This window comes from Propithecus coquereli, unplaced genomic scaffold (assembly GCF_000956105.1).
Source record: "Propithecus coquereli isolate 6110/MARCELLA unplaced genomic scaffold, Pcoq_1.0 Scaffold491, whole genome shotgun sequence".
NCBI lineage: Eukaryota > Metazoa > Chordata > Mammalia > Primates > Indriidae > Propithecus > Propithecus coquereli.
In genome coordinates this window covers 568,882-591,327 of record NW_012150741.1, presented here as the reverse complement: position 1 = coordinate 591,327, position 22,446 = coordinate 568,882, and the positions used below count along the sequence as shown (strand labels likewise).

The following is a 22,446-nucleotide window of genomic DNA, read 5'->3' as shown; positions in this document are numbered from 1 at the left end:
AAATTGAAGAAACTCATAAAATAATAATTTCCATAGCTACATCTTTAAAACTGATTATATTAGAATATTCCATTTTTAAAAGCAATGACACCTGTGGACAGTTTATGAACATCTTTTAGCTTGGCCTCTATTCCCACCAGTTAACATGTCGCCCTCTGGTGGACAAATGGAAACTGTACACTTAGTGCAAGGGGTTCTTTCTCTTTTTTCTTTCCCTTTATTTCTTTTCTTCCTCCCCCCCTCCCTCCTTTCTTCCCCTCCTTTCTTTCTTTTCCCTTCCAAACTCCTTTTCTTTCCTTTTCTTTCCCTGACTTCCTCCTTTCCTTTCTGTTGCCAAAACTATAGGTATTTACTTGTTTATTTGTTTTATCATGCCATCTATCCTTTCCACCAGACTCAATATAGTTCTTGCTTTTTTCTGAGACAAGGTCTCGCTCTGTCTCCTAAGCTAGAGTGCAGTGGTATCACCATAGCTCACAGCAACCTCAAACTCCTGGGCTCAAGCCATCCTCTGCCTCAGCCTCTTGAGTAGTTGGGACTACAGGCACCTGCCACCATGCCTGGCTAATTTTTTTACTTTTGTAGACATGGGGTCTCAGTGTTGCTCACGCTGGTCTCAAACTCCTAACCTCAAGTGATTCTCCCACCTCAGCCTCCCAGAGTGCTAGATTATAGGCGTGAGCCACCACGCCAGGCCTCATTGTGTTTATTTCATAGTAATTTTCATAGTAATTGATTAGCTACTTTAGTTGGTTTATTCCTTCAACTAAGGTGAGGATCCCCAGGGTAGAATCACAGAATCCTAGTGAACGTGTGGGTCTCCTGGGGAGAGAAAACATACCATGCAATACTTACGGGGAACCAGTTGCTTCTTAACACCAATTTGGTCTAATGTAGAAATCACTGCAGCGGCCAATATTGCTCTACAAGTTTAGAAGGAGATTGATCATTACTCCTATGCCACCACTGTTCCAAAGCTACACAATGAGCTGAGAGCAGTGACACGAGGGTTGTTTTTTTTCCACCCACAGCTATTCCCAGAGGCTAGTCAAGTTCCAGCCCTTTCCTTTCAAGTCAGGTCTGAGCCATACTTTAGCTCTCACGGAGCATTCACCTCTGGCAGAGGCAGCTCTGAGAAGTCAAGCTTGGCTCAGCTATAAACAGGTACTTCCTTGGTCGGAAAGTACCATACTTTCAGAGTTGCAAGATGGCTTAAAAGTCATCTATTTCAAACTTCCACCCAATGCAAGAATCCCTTGGGCACTATCCCTGACAAATGATTACTTAACTTCCACTTGAACACTTCCAGTGATGAAGGAATTCACTACCTCCCAAGCTTACCTACTTTGTTCTTTGGAGTTCTAATTAATAGAATGCTTTATTGAGCTAAATTTTATATCTCTTAAACTCTCATTCATTGGTCTTAGATGTGTCCTCTGAAGTCGAAAAATCTTCCATGTCGATATTGTGCCCCAAAGAGTTAACAATGTGAAAAATATTTAAAATAATTGGACATAGCTATCTCCTATTCCCTTCTCAAGATTAACTATTTCCGGTTCCTTTCCTTGTTCTTCCTAGGAGGTGATTTTCCAGCTCCTTCCCTGTTCTGCCCAACAGATGACCTTGACACCGAATTTGAAACCACAGGGGTCACACCAGGTAGTGCAGCCATGACAGCTCCCAGCCGCCGGGTACACGGAGTTGAAAGGCGACGTCCGGCGCGCGCTCTAATTTGAATGCGGCGTGAGTGAAAGTAGGTTTAGAGCTCTGGCCAATAGACGGCTAAGTCCCTCGCCCGGGACTGCTGTGGGCCAATCAGAATCCTTGTAGAGCAGGAGGCGGAGCCACGCCAACCGTCCGGGTTTGCGCAGGCGCGAGTCCTCAGTGCATCCCCGCGCTTCTGCGCTGAGTTGAGTCCACGCAGGTAAGAAAGCAAAGTTTACCGGTTCCCAACCTGAAGGGACACGTACCCGGCAGCGGAGGGTCACTGTGGGCCTTGCAGGGAAGGAGTCCTGTTTCCGCCTAACGAGGGCTCTGGTAGGGGAATCTCAGAAAAGCCGCCGTTGAGCGGAGGCTCTAACGGTACCTTTGCGGTGAAATCGTGGCCGAGCTCCCGGAGCCGCCGTCTTGCCACAACGGGGGGAAATTTGCCACCGTGGGTGGAGAAGGTATAAGTGTCCTGTACTCGCAGCGGGATGCACACAGGCTGTTCTTTTGTCTTCAACAAATCGGATCCAAACCCACGTTTCATTCGTTAATTACTCAAACTTACTACAGGACTGGATTAGAAAAAAGAAAAACCTAGAGACTGCTCTCAAGGAATTTGCCCCAAAGACGAGAAGCTATCAGAGATGAATTACAACACGATGCAAATTGATGTGGAAGCACAGAGGGTGTTGTTGCAAAGGTGTAAAGGATTAGGATGCATTCCTGGAGAAGAGGAAGAAGTTGTAATTTAACTTGTGCATATCTACACATTAAATGGGTCAGTGTGGCTGAAGCATAAGTTTGTGGGGAGTAGTTACTGGTTATGAGGGTTGGGGTTAGATTGTAAAGAACCTTTATGCCCAGAAAGTAGGCAGTTACTGATGTCTTTTGAGCCTGAAAATCTCTAATTACTTATAATTCCTAATACAGTATAAATGCTGTGTAAATAGTTGTCACACTGTTTAGGGAATAATGATGAAAAAAAGTCTGTTACAGTATGTGTTTGGTACAGATGCAATTTTTTTTTTAATATTTTCAAACTGCTGTTGATTGAATCCATGAATTCGGAATCCATACGTAGGGAAAGCAGACGGTAATTGATTCCCAGTATCTGCTTACTGAAAAAGTAGTAAAGATCTGGCCAGGCATGGTGGCGTGGAGGCTCACGCCTGTAATCCTAGCACTCTGGGAGGCTGAGGCAGGAGGATCATTTGAGCTCAGGAGTTCGAGACCAGCCTGAGCAACACTGAGACCCCATCTCTACTAAAAATAGAAAAACTACCTCGGTATGGTGGCTCTCGCCTGTAGTCCCAGCTACTCGGGAGGCTGAGGCAGGAGGATTGCTTGAGCCCAGGAGTTTGAGGTTGCTGTGAGCTAGGTGATGCCATGGCACTCTAGCCCAGGCAACAGAGTGAGACTCTGTCTCAAAAAAAAGAAAAAAAAAAGAAAAGAAAGAAAAAGAGAACTGTAAACTTAGAATTCTAAGCAAAAATTAAGAAGATAAATGGAATAATTATTCAGCAATAATAGAAACTATTTTTGAAAGATAAACTTAAGTAAAAAATGGTAGGCTATATAACTACATAAATGACTTCAAATCTTGCACTTATTAGATCCTCAATGTGCTCGCAACATTAAATATCTGAACAGGTCATATTCCCAAATTATATTTTATGGTATTTTTTAAGCAAAAAATAAATGCTATAATAAATTTGGAGATTCAAAAAGATCTCAAGGTAGAGCCCTATTAAATGTCAAAAATCCATGACACCATAATAACTTGCCTTAATATACTATATTATAATAATTTTAATACTATAGCTTATTATTACTTATAATAGCTTCTTATAATACTGTAATAATAAAATATAATAACTTGTCTTCTTCCATTAGACAGAAAGTTCTTTGAGGACAAATTTCTTATTTTACTTCTTTTTGATTAGGTGAGTGCCTGGCTTAATAAATGTTTTTGAATAAACAGTGAGAGATCAAGTTGGATGTTGTGAAAAAAGGTCACTTTTTATTTGTTTTTTTATTTATTTATTTTTGAGACAGAGTCTTGCTCTGTTGCCCAGGCTAGAATGGTGTGGCATCAGCCTAGCTCACAGCAACCTAAAACTCACCCAGGCTAGAGTGGTGTGGTGTCAGCCTAGCTCACAGCAACCTAAAACTCCTGGGCTCAAGCAATCCTCTTGCTTCAGCCTCCTGAGTAGCTGGGACTAGGCTACTACTCAGGGACTACAGGCGCTCACCACCACTCTGGCTAATATTTTCTATTTTAGTGGAGATGGGGGTCTTGCTCTTACTCAGGCTGGTCTCGAACTCCTGACCTCAAGCAATCCTCCCGCCTCGGCCTCCCAGAGTGCTAGGATTACAGGCATGAGCCACCACACCTGGCCAAACTTGCCAAAATTTACTCAAGAAGAAATGAAAAAAACTTGAATAATACTATAACATTTAAAGAAATGAGATTTGTCGTTAAAAATTTTCTCAAAATGAAAACACCAGGACCAGGTGGAGTTCTGCCAGGCAGCTTAGGAACAGGTTATCTCCCAGACTAATCTGCAATATGTAAAAAAGAGACAGCACTCCCTAACTCATTTTAGGAGGCTAGCATAACCTTGATACTTGTTAAGGACAGCATTAGAAAGGAGAATTATAGGCCAATCTTAATGATAAGCATAGCGTTGAAAGCTTTCCCTTTAAGGTTAGAAATCAGACAAGAATACCAGGTGTCAGCTCTTCAACATTGTTCTAGAAGTTATTGCCAGAATAGAAGGGAGGAAAAGATTAGGAGAGAAGGAATAAACTGATTATATGTGCATAATATGATTGGCTATGTAAATTACTACTCCCAGCACCCCACCCCAAATAGATTAGTTTTTAGCATTATTAAGGTTTTGATTAAAGATCAATTATATTTACATGTACCAGTAAGAAATAGATAGAAAATAGTGTTTTTGAAAATGTAACTAAAATATAAAGTACTTAGGAATAAATCTAACAAAAATTAGGTAAGGTTTTATAAAGAAAATTATAAAACCTTTGGAAAGCATCAGAAATGAGTTAAACAGATCCTGTTCATGGATCTTAGGACTCAATATCATACAGACATCAGTTCTCCCCAAATTGATCTATAGAGTCAATGAAATTATAATCTTAATCATGAAACCCTTTTGTGATTTGGATTGTAATTTCATATGTACATATATATGTATATATTTGTGGACTTTTAAGAACTGTTTCTAACATTTATATGGAAAAATAAAGGGCCAAGAGTAACCAAGACATTCCTGAAGAAAAAAAACAGATGGATAAGCTATAGTAAAACATCATGTTGTACACCTCGAATATATACACTTTTTATGTTTTATTTTTTTGTTATTTTTTAGCATCAGTTTGGTGAAAAAAATACACATTTTTTTATTTGCCAGTTATGCCTCAATAAAACCAGAAAAAATTTATTTATTTATTTTTATGGTCTGCACCCGGATCTACTAGAAAAAAATTTAAATAAATAATGAAAAATAACAATGGGACATTGGTTCAAAAATAATTTGGGTGACCAGTGGAACAAATGTAAGAGTCCTTGAACAAATCCACACATCTATGGAAATTTAACTTATGGTAATATCAGGGCAAGGATGGACTTTTTCAATAAGTGGTGCTAGGACAATTGGTTATTCATGTGGGAAAAAAATTAAAGTAAGACCCCCTACCTTATTCACTATATACAAAAATCAATTACTAATGGCTTAAAGGTTTAAATGTGAAAAGTAAAACTAGAAAATAATTTGAAGAATATGGAGGAAAATATCTCTAAATTTGGGGATAAGGAAAAATTTGATATACAGAAAGTACAAATGTAAAGGAAAAAATTTAAAAATTGATTACAATAAGAGCGTGTGTGTTCATCAAGAGACACCATGAATAAAGTAGAAAGACAAGTAACAAATTGGGGGACGGTATTTATAACACATATTGAAGAATTGGTATCCTTTGGTTAGTAGTTAGAGAACTAGAGTTGAGAAGGGTGTTGAGTGGATATGTGTGTGTCTGTTTTAGATGAGAGAGACTTTGAGTGTTGATTAATAAAAAGGGAAGATTGGGAATACTAGAGAAAGACGGAATAATTGATGGAGCGTCATCCCTAAAGACTTTGGAGGGTGTGGAATCCATAATACATGGAGAGAACCTCACGTTTAACATTGGCTTATAAATATCTCGGAGTATTGACTGTCTCTGTATCATTCTTGCACAAAGCTCGTGTAGATTTCCTCACACAGCTATTATTCGTCAAGCCCCTTGCTATGGGAGGCATGCTGAGGATACGGTGGTGAGCAAAATCAGACCCAGGCCCTGGCCTCACGAGTTTATAATTTATCAATGGAAACACCACACATTAACTTAAAACCTGCAGCATTTTTGTGTTTTGTAGAACTTCTCACATTTTTAATATTTACTTTAAAATTTTATTTGCTTGAGTAGATAAAATGCTCACAAGAAGGAGACGGGAAAAACTCAGATTTGCTTGTCAGAATAGAGATTAATAAGGGGAATCTGCTCTTCACTAAATTGAAGCTGCGTACTGAAAACTCCACAGTCACTATTGCTGACTGTTCCATGATTACTTCTTTTCTCCGCCAGTGCATCTTAGTGTGGAGCAGTGAACCGTGGTTCCTCTTCCTTGGGTATCATGCAGAGAGCTTCACGGCTGAAGAGAGAGCTGCACATGTTAGCCACAGAGCCACCCCCAGGCATCACATGCTGGCAGGATAAAGACCAAATGAATGAACTGCGAGCTCGTAGGTATCATATCATGCCCGTGAGAGTCATGGCCCTATTGAAGGTTGCGCTGAACTGCAAACATTGGTATATTCTTCTAAAGTAGGTAGCAATTGTAAGGTCAAAGTGTCCTACCATCTTTCTACCCTTATTTGTTTACATTCATAAAAGGTTTGTTTGACATTTCTTGTTTCTTTGGCTTTTTATCATACCTTTTGCTGATTTATAGGCAAGATTTAAAGCAGTGAAGCAGTGTTTAGACCAAAGATTACCATCTCAGATATCTGTGAGGCTGGATAGGAAACATACATGATTAGAATACTGCAGTGCAAACAAAAGAAATCTGTATGTTGTATTTGGTCTTGTGGCCAACATTTCGCAACTTCTGTTTTAGATCTTCTGTATGTCCTTTGTTTGACACCATCAACTTTTCGGGTCCATCAGCATCGTGGTGTATTGCATGAGTACTTGTTAAAGCCCTGAGAGAGAATTATTGTCCTAGACTTAGTTTCTCTATTAGAACCATAGACCTCATTAGACCCATATGGTGTCGTAATTCAAATCATCTGATTCTCTTTATTTTTTCTCTCCTTTTTTTTCTCTTATAAGAAATATTAGGTGGGGCCAACACACCTTATGAAAAAGGTGTTTTCAAGCTGGAAGTTGCCATTCCTGAGAGGTTAGTATGAATTAGATTCTCAATCTGCAGAGTAAAATGCAGTTATTAGAAGACAGAGCAATGTAGAAGATAAGAGCATTAAATGTAGGGGTTAAACGACCTAGGGTTTTTTTTTTGTTCGTTTGTTTTGTATGTTTGTTTTTGTTTCGGTTTGGTTTTTTTTGCTCTGTCACTCAGGCTAGACTTGCAGTGGTGTCATCATAGCTCACAGCAACCTCAAACTCCTGGGCTCAAGCGATCCTCTTGCCTCAGCCTCCCAAGTAGCTGGGACTACAAGTATGCTAATTTTTCTATTTTTGGTAGAGATGGGGTCTTGCTCTTGCTCAGGCTGGTCTTGAACTCCTGACCTCAGGCTATCCTTCCCTGCCTTGGCGTCCCAGAGTGCTAGGATTACAGGCGTGAGCCACTGTGCCCAGCCGGGACCTGGGTTTTAATTCCAGTCTTATCATGACTTAATGTGACCTCAGGCAAGTTAAGTTATTTCACCTCTCTGGCGTTCAGTTTTCTTCTCCAAAATAATGGACTAGATCACATCAAAGGCCCTCCATTTTTTAAATTGTGGTAAAATAGAAAATTGACCATTCTAACTATTTTTAAGTTTACAGTTTGGTGGCATTAAATACATTCATGTGATTATGTAACCATGACTACCATCTATCTCCAGAACTTTTCATCTTCCCGAACAGAAACTTCACACCCATTAAACAATAACTCCTCATTTTTCCCTGCTCCCACCCCCTGGCAACCACCATTCTACTTTTCTCAATGTTAAGGCCCCTTTTAATCAAAGTCTCCTTTAAGTCTCTCATCAGGTAAGTTATAGTTGTTGTAGTTTTGTACAGAATGGGGAAGGGAAGAAATGAATATCTAACTATTGAAATGTAGACATCTAATCATCAGGTCAGAGCCTGGCCAAAGTTGTTAAAATCTTGAGAGAAGAGCTTAATAATTATATGGTACATCAGTTCTGAAAATAGACTGGGAACTTTCCAAGGTCACGTCTCACTAAAGAGACATAATAACCAAATGCAATATATAAATCTTAACTGGACCCTATTGTGAAAAATCTAGCTGTAAAAACAGCAGGGGGGACAATTGAGGAAATCTGAATAGTAAATGATATTGGGGAATTATTTTTAAATTTTTCTGTAAGTATAATAGTATTGCAGTTATATAGGAGAATGTCCTTATTCTTGAGATACATGCCGAAGTATTTAGAAGGTGGCGTGATTTGAATCCACTTGGTGGGTATATGGGTGTTTTTAATACTATTATGTCAGCTTTTCTGTTGTTTTATAATTTTTCATAATAAAAATTTAGGAAGAGAGAAGATTTGCTTCCCAAAGGCAGTCTTCCTGATATTTCTATAATACCAACATTATTTTTTTTATATATATCAGTGACCAGGAAACTGTTTAGAATGTATTAGGAAGGAATATTATAATGATAATTCTCTGTTCTGTGCATTCATAGGTATCCATTTGAACCTCCTCAGATCCGATTTCTCACTCCAATTTATCATCCAAACATTGATTCTGCTGGAAGGATTTGTCTAGATATTCTCAAATTGCCACCAAAAGTGAGTTGTGGGTAAACGGTTGTCTCTGGCATTCTGTTTCCTTCGTCTATAAAACTTGAATTAGAGTACCACATTATAATATACAAGCACCTGTTTATCTGTCTATGCATAGGGTGCCTGGAGACCATCCCTCAACATCGCAACCGTGTTGACCTCTATTCAGCTGCTCATGTCGGAACCCAACCCTGATGACCCACTCATGGCCGACATAGTAAGTATCCGCATTTCCTCAGCAACGTATATCCTGCTTTCTCTATACCTTTAATACTCTGTGAGGATAGCTGCAGCAGTAGCTTCTCACTGCAAATCATTTTTTTCTCCATTAACTCTTTTCTTTGATTTCATCTTAGTCCTCAGAATTTAAATATAACAAGCCAGTCTTCCTCAAGAATGCCAGGGAGTGGACAGAGAAGCATGCAAGACAGAAATAGAGGGTATGATGTTTGCTACTTACTGTCAGTTCATTAAGTGTGTATGTATTAATCTCTGTATAAATAATGCTTATTAGAGTTGCCACATTTGTACTGTGCTGTAGAATGACTAATTGATCTTTTTCTCCTGTTCCAACCTTCTAAATAATTATTCACCAAAATAGCACAGTAGCTCAACCAACGTAGATTTTTCCTAATGTTGTCATTTGTTGGCAACACTAGAGGGCAGGCAGCATCTGGTTAATTTTTTTTTATATTCTTGGGGGTAGCAGGGATAGAGAAGAGGTGAGTCGATTTCTTTTTTTCTAAGTTGTCTTTTTTAACACTGAGAAGGGACTATATTTGCATGGACTTGTTTCAGAAATAGCGAGAGGGAAACTTACATGTCTCATGGGACCATTCATGGACAAAGGGAAAAGGAAAAACTTCCCCAGTTTAAGTTGATAGAATTTCCTCATTTAACAAAATACAAATTGCAGAAACATGGAGATTAGCACATCCTAGTTCTTACTGAGTTATAACATTCAGATTCTGATTAAGTAGTAATTGTGTTACTTGTAAAAAGAAATAAAAATTAAAACATAGAAGATGCTTTTGGAGGGAATATCATATGCACAATGCAATATATAAAATAAATCTTCCAGCAAAGAAGTACCTGGAAGTAATGTTACAGAGCTTCATTTTGCTCCATCTTGGCATCTGTGTGAGCTTTGTTGTATTTCACCGTGACTCCTCCACGCTGTTCTAGGCTGATGAGGAAGACATGCTGGATAATCTGCCAGAGGCTGGTGACTCTGAAGTGCACAACTCAAAGCAAAAAAGAAAAGCCAGACAGCTAGGAGGCATAGAAAAGAAATTTCATCCTGATATTTAGGGGCTTTGTCCTGGTCCATCTTAGTTAATATATCCTTTGCCAAGGTGGTCTAATTTTCCTACCTTTCTTGAATGTTTTTCTTTTTATTTGATGACATTATAATTTTTGTGTCCTATAAAAGACCCTGTATATTTATGTCTTCTGCTCTACAGTGATTCTGAGTGTAGTCTGTTTTATTTATCTTGTACATATGTATTTTGAAACCTTTTAAACCTGAAAAATAAATAATCATTTAATGTTGAGTATGTTTATCCTGAATGTGTTTCTGGGAGTGAACTGGCCAGAGAACTATATAATCAGAATGTTAAAATATTTGGAATTGCTGTCCTTTCTTTTTCTTTTTGTTTTTGAGACTGAGTCTCACTCACTCTCTTGCCTGGGCTAGAGTGCCATGGTGTCAGCCTAGCTCACAGCAACCTCAAACTCCTGGGCTCAAGTGATCCTTCTGCCTCAGCCTCCCGAGTAGCTGGGACTACAGGCATGCACCACCATGCCTGGCTAATTTTTTCTGTTTTTAGTTGTTTGGCCAATTTCTTTCTATGTTTAGTAGAGACAGGGTCTCGCTCTTGCTCAGGCTGGTCTCGAACTCCTGAGCTCAAACGATCCGCCCACTTCAGCCTCCCAGAGTGCTAGGATTATAGGTGTGAGCCACCGTGCCCGGCCGGTGCTGTCCTTTATTTTTCAACTTACCACCATCACTAGGGACACTGAATGCTTGACATAAACATAAAATAGCTGTTAGGAACAATTCAATTACCCATGGGCTTTCAGGGATTCTAGCTTTTTAGAGGTCTTAAAATAATGTGGAAAGAAGGTAATATGCCCTTTTGTTAATTTTCTATTTTTTTGCAGCTTGCAGTTTTTGTGATTTACATAGCTGGTCAGAATTACTATGGTATAACTTTTATTTGTTCAAATAATTTATTGAACACCTGCTGTGTGCCAAGTATTATGCTAGTGTTTGAGAGTGTAATGGTGAGAAAATCAGAAAATCAGACATGGGATTAATTTAAATAGGGATAGTTATAATCTCTTCCTTTCCCTAGCATCATTTCATGGCAACTACTACTCTGAACAATAAGTGCCAAACGTGAATAACCTACTTATCATTTTATAATACACTTGACTAGTCCTTATAATTCTGTTTAAATGACAGAGATAGTAGATTTGAGCAGAAATTAGTTGAAGTTAGAAGAGGTTGCCCAGGCAAAGTGAAAGACTTTGAGGAATGCAGATATTAGGCCTGTTCCAGCAGAGAAATGCAAGTTGTCACTGTCCATATCCCAGTGTAGCAATGATGATTTTATACCTAGGCTAGGCACCATGCACAGAAAATGCATCTGAGTAGGCAATTTCCATTCATCTACCTGTGAATTACCTTGTACCATTTATACAGCAGCAGCTGGCCATACAGCACATGTATTAATAGTATTTGGACTCACGCAAAGAAGATAATAAATATGAATATATAATCCACTAATGACAGGTGATAGTATAAACTGAAAATATAAATATTAATATATCAGTTAGGATGCTTTCAGTTGTGAGTGAAATCCAAGTCAGACTGGCAATAATAAAGTTCATTGGCTTACTAAATGGAAAGTCCAGGGGTAGGGTGAACGTTTGGATTAGTGAATTCAGAGGTCAATAATATCAAGATCTTGGTCTCTTTCCATCTGCCAGCCATAGCATCAGCTTTCTCTTAGGCTGTTCCTAAGTTTCTTTCCCTCCTAGGGTGACCACCAGCAGCAGGCCTGGTTTTATACTTTCTTATTCACATCTAGCAGGACAGAGGGCTCTACTTTCCATGGAACAAAAGTCCCTGTGATTGGACCACCCTGGAAACAATCACTGTGGCCAGGGAAATGCCATGTGCTCATTGGTCTGGGTTAACACAGACAGGAAGTGAGAGATGGACTTGGGGAACAGTTGTAGGAAAGGAATACTTCCTATTGGACAAAACCCCCTACACATCTAATCTCTTAGCAAGTCTGGTCGGCTCTACCAGCTACTTCTCCGTACCTCCACCTCTAACACTCTAGTTTAAGCCGCCATCATCTCATATGCAGTGTAGCTCCTGCCTCCTATCTTGTTTCCTTGCCTCAGTCCTTGACCCTCAACGGTCCATGCTCCTCACAGCAGCAACAACCTTTTGACAATGTAAATCAGATTTGGCTTCACTCTTTAATATCCTCCAAGTGGCTTCCTTTTGTAATTAGAACAAAAATCCAATCTCCTTCCCTGGCCCCTAAGACCCTGCGCTGATCTGGCCCCTGCTTGCTTTTATCTATCCATCTTCATTATATACCCACTACCCTTATACGGCATACTGCAGCCACACTGGCCTCCTTTTCATCTCTTGAACATTCCTACTTCTTTTATAGATGCTAGTTCCTCTGCCTCCTACATTGGCCATGATGGTCTCAGCTCAAAGGTAGCTATTTCAGAATCCCATCTAAAGAAGCTCTAGAGCCCTTTACCCTAATTAATTTTCTTCAAAGCACTTGTACCTATCTGAAAATGTGTTCATCTATTTATGTGTATATTATCTGACTCCAAGTGCTGGGGATATATATAGTGGCTACAGGGACTTTTCCCTTGAATCAAAGAAATACCAGAACTGAAAATTATTAGAAGTCATCCATCCATCTCTGTCTTAAGTACAGAGGACTTGGGCTAGAGAACAGGAGTGACATGCCTGAGGATTAGAAAAGCCCAGGTCTCTACTCTCCAGGGAAAAATGGCAGGGCTAAAGACATGGTCTTTGGTCAAGAAGACCCAGTTCCAGCCCTGGCAGAGCTGCTTACCAATTGTGTGACGTTGGTGCTCTATACAATCTATTCTTTGGTTTTTGCCTCTGTAAAATGAGTATATTGATGGTACTTAACTCATGAAATTTGAATGCAATGATGCACGTAAAGCACCCAGTGCAGGGCCTGGCACAGACTGACACTGAGTGCTTAGCAGGGGGATGGATACAGCGATCCAACCATAGATGGCCTTAAGGAGCTGCTCTGCCCACTGCCTATTTGCTAATCTGCTCTGTTCCCGGGGTAAGCAAGCTGAGCAAAGTTTCTCAACTCCAAACCCCTAATTAAAGAGAGATGACATCCATGACTGATCATGTAAACATTGCAGATTCCAAGTTCCCCTCTCCTGCTGCCCCCAATCCCCCTCTCCACCACGCCCCAAAAGCAATTTAAATAAGAACAGATTTTACCACCCACCTTGTGGGCAGAGGCTGTAATGAGCTATTTATCCTTCGGCTGCTGGGGGAATTCAACACATACAAATAAAGCTCCTTTTCCAGCCAAGTGTGTATTTTTCCATCAGCGTGTGGCCCCCCTGCCCAGGTTGTCTTGTTTAGGTTGGGGCAGCCTGAGGGAGGGAAGGACAAGGGCGGGGGGCTGTGGTTTCAGAACCTGCTCCTCAGGCTGGCTGGCTGCAAGGCATCTTGCAGTGCTGGACTGCACCGGGCTGCCAGCGAAGCCCGGGAGAGGCCAGGGTGATGGACACAGACATGCTATGTACAGAAACGATACATTCCACTTTCTTGGCAAGTCGCCCCTGCCTCCTGCCATGGCGCCCAGAGAGCATCCATCCCTCTCTCCAACTCTTAGTTTATAACCGGGATGGCAGGATATCCGGAGTGTCTCTCTCATCCCACCCTCCCTCCCACCCCTCCTTCTCCCCTTCGTGTGCTTGTTTTCCTTGCTCACCTTTCCCCTGACCCACATCCCACTCAACTGTGTCTCCTTCCTTCCATTGCCTTCCTCCTTTAATCAGGACCCTGAAACTGTCTTTCAAAAAAGGATCTGCTTTGAGGTTTCCTTCCCTCAAATCTCCTATGAGAGGCAACTTTCTCTAGGGGATGAGTTCTTAGTCTCTAGGTTCTCTCTGGACCTGGGAGTTAGTTTGAGGCACTAAACTCTACATGAAAAGCCTTTCGAAATCCTTTTAATAACGTATAGAGTTAAGGTACTATTATTAGGCCCATTTTACTGATGATGATGAAACTAAGACTCAGAGAAATTAATTAAAACCTAAGGACGAATGGTAAATCTGGGATTCAAACCCAGGCCTAACTCTAGACTCTTATTTATCAATTGTACAGATTCTGTTCTAATATTTATACATCTGTCTCCACAGAGTAGCTGTGGGATGGACAAGTTCCTCCCCTTCAGTTTCCTCCTCTGTAAAATGAGGACATGGCTTAGATGCTCTCTAAGCTTCCTCCTAAAGCTGACACTTGGCAGTTCTGCAATTCTGAAACGACCTGCCCAATTCAGGGGCCAAGGACAGAGCCTGTGGTTCTCAGGTTCAGTGAAGTAAATCAGGCTGGTCTTCAGTTAGTTTCTCATCTTCCCTTTCCATTCTCCTCACTCTTTCAGGATTCTCTTGCCCTAGGGACCTCCCACCCAGGTCCACCATACCCAGCTGAGGCCATCCTGACAATCCTTCTGACAATCTTCTTTGCTCGTCAAAATTCCCATTCAATAACTGTCCCCTTCCACTCTAACAGTTGATAAGAGGTCAATGGGTTTACTCCTGGGGCATCAGGTATGGGTGATGGGGAGAGGGAGACGCCTGTCTGTCTTTTCCACGCCAGTGACAGAAGTCTGACAGTCTCATTCGAGCAAACAAAAATTATTGGTTCACAACCTGAGAAGTCCAAATGTGCTTTCCGGCATGGCTAGATGCAGATGCTCAAACAATGCCATCAGGATTCATTTCTCTCCAAGTGGCAAGACAGACTCCAGTAGCTCTACATCCTACCAGTCTGGCAACTCCAGTGAAAGAGTACTTCTTTCCTGTCAACTCCACCAAAGTTCCCGCAAAGGGGCTCATTAGAAGGACTTGAGAGATAAGCCCATCCTTGGACCAATCACTGTGGCCAGGGACTAGAATAAGCCGATAAGACCTGGTCACATTCCTACCTCTGGGAGCCAGCCTGGGGTCAACCCCACCTGAACCAGATACAGTGGATGGCCGTGGGAGTGGTTGCCTGAAGGATCTGATTTCAGAACCTCTGGTCTCAGATACCACAAGGTCCAGCCCCACTGCTCTTTTTGGTCCTGGGTTTGCTGAGGTTCTGCCTCCCTTGTTGCTCCACACATATCCTCTCAAGAAACACGCACTTATGCAATTACTTGAGTTAGCCCCTGTGTTTCTTTCTCTTAACCCAGTCTAACAGAGCAGCTGAGGAGATGGCCTTCCCTGCAGTTGGGCCAGAAGGATAGAGGGGTTTGAAATGCTCTTTCTTCAAGAAGAGTGGAGGGCAGATGTTCATGAAGGCACCATTGCCCTCTCAAGAGGGGTCAGGCACTGGGCCAGTGAGGACTTGATCCCATTCTAGGGCTAGCATCTCTTCCCCACGATCGCAGGTTTTTGTTGAACTCAATTTCTTTCTCTTACCTTGAGCAGGGGCTGCCTGGTTGTCTTAGGGGCATCATCCCATTCTGAAGCAAGGCTTGGGGGAAAAGATTCCCAAGGCAGAGAGTGAGTAAGGAAGTTCATCCAAGGGGAGGAAAGCAAGCTGATTCTTTGGGGTACACGGTATCTGGAAACCCCAGTAGTAGGCTTGGGTCTGAGAAGGTGTTCAGGGTCTGAGTAATAAATAGAAAGCCCAACCTGCTTACCGCTTCCTTTAGACTATTGTATGTCTAACCCAGTGCTAAGCACACAAAGGGAACTTCAATATGGGTGAATGGAATTGATTCCGATGCCTCCAAACTTCAACCCTAAGACCCCACAGCTATGCCCCAGATTCCCCAGAAGACAGGTTAAGGAAGTGCTTGATGCTTTGATCACTCCTCCCTCAAAGCAGCCCCACCTCTGGCCACTCCCGTGGCTCCACCAGAGCAGCAGAAAGGAGCTGAGGGACACACCAGTGTGTCACTGGTGCTTTATTATACAGAAGAATCCAAATATTTACATCTTGACAATTCTTACACTTCAAACAGCTGGACAGGGCATGGGACTGAAAGGTAGAAGTGACGTAGGGGTGGTGAGTGATAGGTGGGAGAGGTCACTAAACCAGAGCAGAGGTAGTTAGAGGAGATGATGCCAGGAAGGATCAGGGATTCCAGCTCTCCTGTCATTCTCACTCAGACCTACTAACTGTTGTCAGCTCTTCCTTCTTCTCTTCCCTTACTCTTCAAACCTTTCATTCTTCCTGGAAAGGGAAATGATTAATAGAAGGAAGTTGGAGGCTAGAAGAGGGGAGAGAAAGGCAAGGAGAAGGCCCAGCTATAGAGGTTCTGTTAATCCATAGTCTTCAAATCTCAGCTCTGAATTTTTTGGACTTTCCACTTGGGGTGTTCAGAGGTGCATATAAAAACAATGGTCCATCCTAAGAAGTTCTCCACAAGTCTGTCTGAGAGGAGACTGTGGTTGGCACCTGTTGCCAAGGCGTAGCACACAGAGCCTGGGGCAACACCTGCCAGGTCAGCAGTTCTCAATACTTCCACCTCCACAGTCCCCTTGGATAGATTCTTCCCCAGCGACACCATTTTGTAAGATTTTTGTCAACCAAACAAAATGCATTTACATGCATTGAATAATTCGGTTTTTGGTTTTGTGATCAAAGACTCACACAATCTTCATAATCTTTTACTTATTATAATGGAGATAACCAAAGGAGTAACATACTGACTTGCTAGAATTTCAGTCAAAAACAAAAACAAACTTTACTGCGCAGCCTTATTTTGGATAAATGTATAACATCTACTAGACTTTTTGAATAATGGAAATTGTTCATGGAGAACACCTCCACTCCCTTCCCTCACACTTCTCCTTTGATCAGAAAGCCAGCAGGCACTACTCTGATCCGCAGATGCCCAGATCTTTAGAAGCAGACAACAAGGTGACCATGGTGCCACATGAGAGCTTGCAGCCAAAAAGCACTGGCCCCTTTTTATAGAAAAGCCTACCTGTAGGGAACAGTTCCCACAACACATGGCCAGTCTGCTCCACCTCAGCGCTGGCTCCCCTAAGTCCAGGGGCAATCAGTGGGTGAGGGGTGAGGAATGGTCTGGGGTGACTTTAGAAGTCAAGGCTCCTCCAAATCACACATGTTTTGTCATCCCTGGGGCATCTCAGAGAACTCCTTTCTCTGAATAGAGTCACCAATTCTCAGTACCCAAAATAGAGCAAACCGTTTCCATCAAGAGTTCTTGATTAGCCCTGAGGAAATTGGGAGATCAGGGGCTCTCAGAGAAATAATCGATAAATATATCCACAATCATTTAGGGAGTGCTTACTCTGAAGTTGACCCCATGCTGGGACCCCGCCTTTCTTCTGGGATTACAAGGCCAGCACCATCAGCTTCCGAACCTGTTACATACAGTTGAGGCAACTCAACTAGTCAGACAAGATTTAGAAATATGTCAAGTTCCATCCATGGTCTCTGCCTCATGCCTCTACCCAAGACATGTTGACCTATGTCTGAATTCCCACGAGGCATTGGGGGCAGCAGGGAGATAGAGAAACTAAGTTCCAGAAACCGGAACTAGGAGACTAGAAGAAGGGGCTTTCTTGGGGTAGTCTTCATGGCGGAACCCCTGGGGGTGGGGCTGGCTGAAGACCACGCCAGGATTCAGGAGGAGGACTGTGTTCCATTTGGTCTCCGGATTCTATTATAGACTCCTGTCCTCCTGATGTAGCTGATGTCGGGGAGCTCTCGAGAAAGTCTTGCCCTTTCCTGAGTCTTGGATTCTCTCTTTATGTCTGCAAGGGTGCCCCAGCTCTCACCTCCTTACCCTGAGATTGAATACGTATATGCTTGGGGCTGGGTGCGGGATGGGGCACTCTGGAAACACTCAGGGGCATCTGGTGAATCATAAGGTAGAAAGGTCAGGAGGGGAGAGGCAGAAGGGTCAGTGGCCTATCTGAGGGCACTCAGGGGTCCCAGATACCTCCAATGCTTCCTAAATGCAATAAAAATAAATGCAAATAAAAATGCAAATAAAATAAAAATGCTTCCTAAATGCAAATAAAAATATCTCTTCTCTTTGGTAAGGGTTCCCTGTCCCATAGAGTAGGCAGGACCTGAGATGAGAAGGCAGGACCCAGCTTGTGGCAGGAGGTGGCAGTGGGCAGAACCACAGGACAGCAACTCAGAGCCAGAGGGCACAGCCACAGACTTCCCTGTATGTGTCCTGCCAGGATCCAGGGACTCCACCCCCCATCCTCTCCAGGGTGGGATAAGAGGGGTAGAGTGTTGAGATTCCCTCCTGGTTGATGGAATAATCAGTCGCCTCTGGCACTTCAGCCCTGCTTGAACTCCTGGGATCAGGACTTTCAAGAAGTGGTGGCATTCTGTGATGTCACTGGGTAGCACTGGGTGGTACAGAGATGAGCTTCTGGGCTGAGAAGAGAGCTAAGTGCTGTGATGTCAATAGGTAGTCCATGAAAACCACACAAGCAAACAAAAACCTGTTGTCAAATAATTTGGGGAACTGGGTTAAACAAAGTTCAATAGATTTTACTACTGCAGGAATTCTCAGGGTCTTTACTAACATGTACTGTGACTCTCTAAGAAAGGGACATAATATTAATATATAATCTCTTCCAAAACTTATTTTAATAGAAGTCTTTTTGCATGGCATATGTCAAGATTAATGGGACACAACACACTGTGTATCCTTTCCATGAGTCACAGGGAGATGCCTAAATGCCTTTGGTGGCCCCCTTCCAGGCCTTTCTCTGTGAGGTCTCCCTGCCACTGTGCCCTGACCCTGGGCCTGCTCAGCCCCCCAAACCCTCCACTGCCTTGTACTTCCCTTAAGCAGACAGATTTCCGGGTCTCTGGTCCACAGCTGCAGACACGACAAGGAAGAGGCCTGGAATTGAAGGTGAAGCTGAGAAGCACCCACTGGTGATGGTCACAGGGGACAGGAGCCAGCGGAGCCAGGGATCGGGCCACCCTGCGACAGATCACACTGTTGAGTTTTGGTTGTATTTATTTTATAAGCAGCCATCATTCACGGAGTGGAGGACAGGGGGAAGGGAAGGGAAGAGGAGAATGGGGAGGGACACTTATAAGTGTGAGGCAAAGGCTGAGCCAGAAGGCCGAAAGCCCCCGCCCACCGACGAGCCTCCACCTGCCGGCGTAGCTCCCTCCGCCCTCAGCAGCAGTTCTCCATCCACGGAGGGTTGTGGGTTCCCAAAGTGGGTCCCCTCTGGCCTGAGGGCCCCGGGCTGCTGACAGATGAGGGTCACTGAGGGGAAGCCATAGGTCTCCAGCCCAGGGGGCCGTCCAGCCTCAGAAGCTTCCAGAATGAGATCCACATCAGAGAAGGCCACCAGGGCCTGGGTGGAATCGCAGGAGCTCTTCTCCAGCTCACTGGCAGCAGCATAAGCTAGGGGCCCCGGCGCCCCCGTGTGGGGCCAGAGCCGCCGAAGGTCATCCCGGAAGTGGGGGTTGAAGAGCAGGTAGAGCAGAGGGTTGAGGCAGGCGGGCAGGGGCAGCACCACGAGCAGGACAGACTTGACGGCCTCGGGCGTGACAGGGAAGAGGCCCAGCATGGAGGCGAAGCTGAGGAAGGCCACGGGACAGTAGAGGAGCCCATCCGCGAAGATGAGCCAGGCCACGTGCCTCACCATGGCGCAGTCCCACACGGCCTCGAAGTCGCCCCTCGGCAGGTCGCAGTAGAGTTTGATGTAGGCACCGGCCACCACCAGGAAGCAGAAGGAGTTCATCATCACCAGGGCCACGGCGAAGCCCAGGGCTGCTGGCCGGCCCTCGGGTGGGGCGTAGGGCAGGCAGAGCGGGGAGGCCCCGTACTCTCCCACCGAGGCAAGGGGCAGGGCCGCGGCCAGCCCGGCCAGCACCAGGCAGCCCAGCGCCCCTGCTCGGACGCTGCCCAGGGACGGGGCCTTCCCGTAGGCCCGGACGCAGGACACGGAGACGCTGCACTGCACGGCCGCCAGAGTGAGCAGCAGCACGGAGGCCTCAGACCCAAGGACGGCCAGGAAGCCGGTGGCCTGGCAGCCCAGCCCCGTCTCCCAGCGCGCTCCGTACTCGGCGAACTGGCCAAAGGTCAAAGCGTCCACGGAGGCTAGAAGGCCGCAGGAAATTCCAGTCAGAGTGTTGGCGCCTGCGATCGCACCTACCACGAACTTGACCGGGGGCAGGGGGACAGGGCCCCCGGCGAACACGGTCAGCAGCACCAGCCCGTTGCAGAGCACGGAGAGCAGCACGATGGCCCACACCGCCAGGCGGATGCCCCAGCTTTCAAAGAGGTGCTCGCAGGGCTTGAAGGGGCCTGTGGGGGAGAAGATCAGATGCTACCCCGGGCCAGAGGCTGCTGGGACCAGGTCCTGGGGACAAGGCCAGTCTCTGTCCTCAGAGAACTGGCAATCAAAAGGAGAGGAGCACAGTCTCTGCCCTCAGAGGACTCTTGGGAGGAGGGAGACGACCTGTTCTCCCTCCTCAGAGAATGCCCAGCTGGGGGTAGGGGGGGACAGTGGGACACACACTCTTCTTCCAATGCGCTGCAAATGGGTGAACACTGACCCTCACCCCCCCACCCACAGAAAGCAGAAACACATGCAAAGTTACACGCAGTGCAGATGAATGCAGTGCAAACCCAGGCACTGAGAAAATGTTAAGCAAAGCAGTCTTTCCAAAGAAGTAGCATTTGGAAGAAAGGAAGAGACAGGATGGCACAAGGGGGTGGAGAGTGCATCAGAATTGGGGGTACGGTGGGCTGGGGACACAGGTGTGAGGCGCTGCCCACGCAGTGACCACTCTGGCTGAACCTCTGTTCTCTCCCAGTCAGTGCCCGTGACCCACTAAGGACCCCAGCGCGGACGAGCCCGGCCAGATATCACACAGGCCCTGGCTCTCCCTGGCTCCGTGGGAGGGGTGCAGCCCACGCCCAACATTCATCGGTCAATCAGGATTTGGGAGGCGAAGCACACCAAGTACAGTAAACCAAAACACAGATGACTTTGAGGTTTTCCAACGTGGCTGCCGCACTGGATGGGGGAGATCCTGGTGCTTTCCGCCTCTCTCCCCACAGTCTGTTCGGAAATCACCTTGTACCTTTGGATAGATTCGTTTTTATTAAATATTTCCTTTGGTTTTAAATTCTTGTTCTTCAATGTATTGCTAAGTAGCTTGGGAATCTGAGAGGCTTTTGTGGAAGCTATTTTTTTTTTTTTTTTGAGACAGAGTCTCACTGTGTTGCCCTGGCTAGAGTGTCGTGGCGTCATCCTCGCTCACAGCAACCTCAAACTCCTGGGCTCAAGGGATCCTCCTGCCTCAGCCTCCCGAGAAGCTGGGACTACAGGCATGCGCCACCATGCCCGGCTAATTTTTTCTATATATTTTTAGTTGTCCAGTTAATTTCTTTCTAATTTTAGTAGAGACGGGGTCTCGCTCTTGCTCAGGCTGGTTTCGAACTCCTGAGCTCAAACAATCCGTCTGCCTCGGCCTCCCAGAGAACTAGGATTACAGGCGTGAGCCACCGCGCCCGGCCTGGAAGCTATTTTTAAAACTTTTTTTCCTGATTACCAAATAATAGATGACAATTGTAGAAAATTTGAAAATGTAACATAGTGAAATTAGAAGTGCTTGTGACCTCTCAGTGAGCACTCATTATTTTGGTATGTTTTCTTCCAGTCTAAAAAAACTATATATACATACAGGTTTGTAAACTAAATTGGGATTTTACTGTTGCTACAGTTTGGATGTGGCTTGTCCCCACTGACACCCATGGTGAAATTTTGAGTGCCACCGATGTGGCTCTGTCGGAAGGCGGGGCCTAGTGGGTAGTGTTTGGGCCATGGGGGTGGATCCTTCATAAATAGATTAATGGCCCCCTGTGGGGTGAGTTCTCGATGGAGGAAGTGGGTTGTGAAAGAGAGTCTGGCTTCCTCTCCCACTGGGTCATCTCTTGGCAAACGCTCACTCCCCTTCCGATTTCCGCCGTGAGTTGAAGCAGCCTGAGGCCCTTACCAGAGGCAGCTGCCCAGTCTTCAGCCTTCCAGCCACCAGAAGAATTGTGAGCTAAATAAACCTCCTTTCTTTATAAATTACCCAGCCTCAGGTATTCTGTTACAGCAACACGAAACAGACTGACAAATGCATATAGCTTTTTCATTCTCTTTAAGGTAAACTTTTGTTATGCAGATTTTCCCATGTCCTTATGTTCCTCAAAAACATATTTTCCATGGCAGTGTAATAAATACTCTGCCCTATGGATGTGCCATAATTATTTGACCATTTTGTACCAGCTATTTTAGCAGCAAGCTCACGTTGGACCTTGTCTTTTACCTCAGTTGGAACTTCCTCTTTTACTTCACCCCTGTTGATCACTGGTTTTCAGAGGTGACGTCTCTGTGGCAGGGTGCGTGAAGCACGTGGGTGGGTTTCCAACAAAAA

At 44.3% G+C, this 22,446-nt stretch overlaps 2 protein-coding genes across 3 annotated transcripts in view; one reads left to right on the top strand and one right to left on the bottom strand.

The window, feature by feature from the left end:
- The first annotated feature begins 6,403 nt into the window (after window positions 1-6,403).
- Window positions 6,404-10,055, top strand: UBE2T (ubiquitin-conjugating enzyme E2T). Its single transcript, XM_012655909.1, is given in 6 exon segments — window positions 6,404-6,512; window positions 7,102-7,171; window positions 8,645-8,750; window positions 8,863-8,961; window positions 9,101-9,184; window positions 9,930-10,055. Coding segments are annotated over 6 exon segments (594 nt in total).
- Window positions 10,056-19,094: 9,039 nt separating this feature from the next.
- The window catches only part of LGR6 (leucine-rich repeat containing G protein-coupled receptor 6), a 113,725-nt gene continuing 110,373 nt past the window's right edge, over window positions 19,095-22,446 (bottom strand). For both annotated transcript variants that reach the window (XM_012655906.1, XM_012655908.1), the window contains one exon: window positions 19,095-20,323. In XM_012655906.1, the coding sequence (XP_012511360.1) occupies window positions 19,095-20,323 (1,229 nt within the window). The remainder of the gene's footprint in view (window positions 20,324-22,446) is intronic.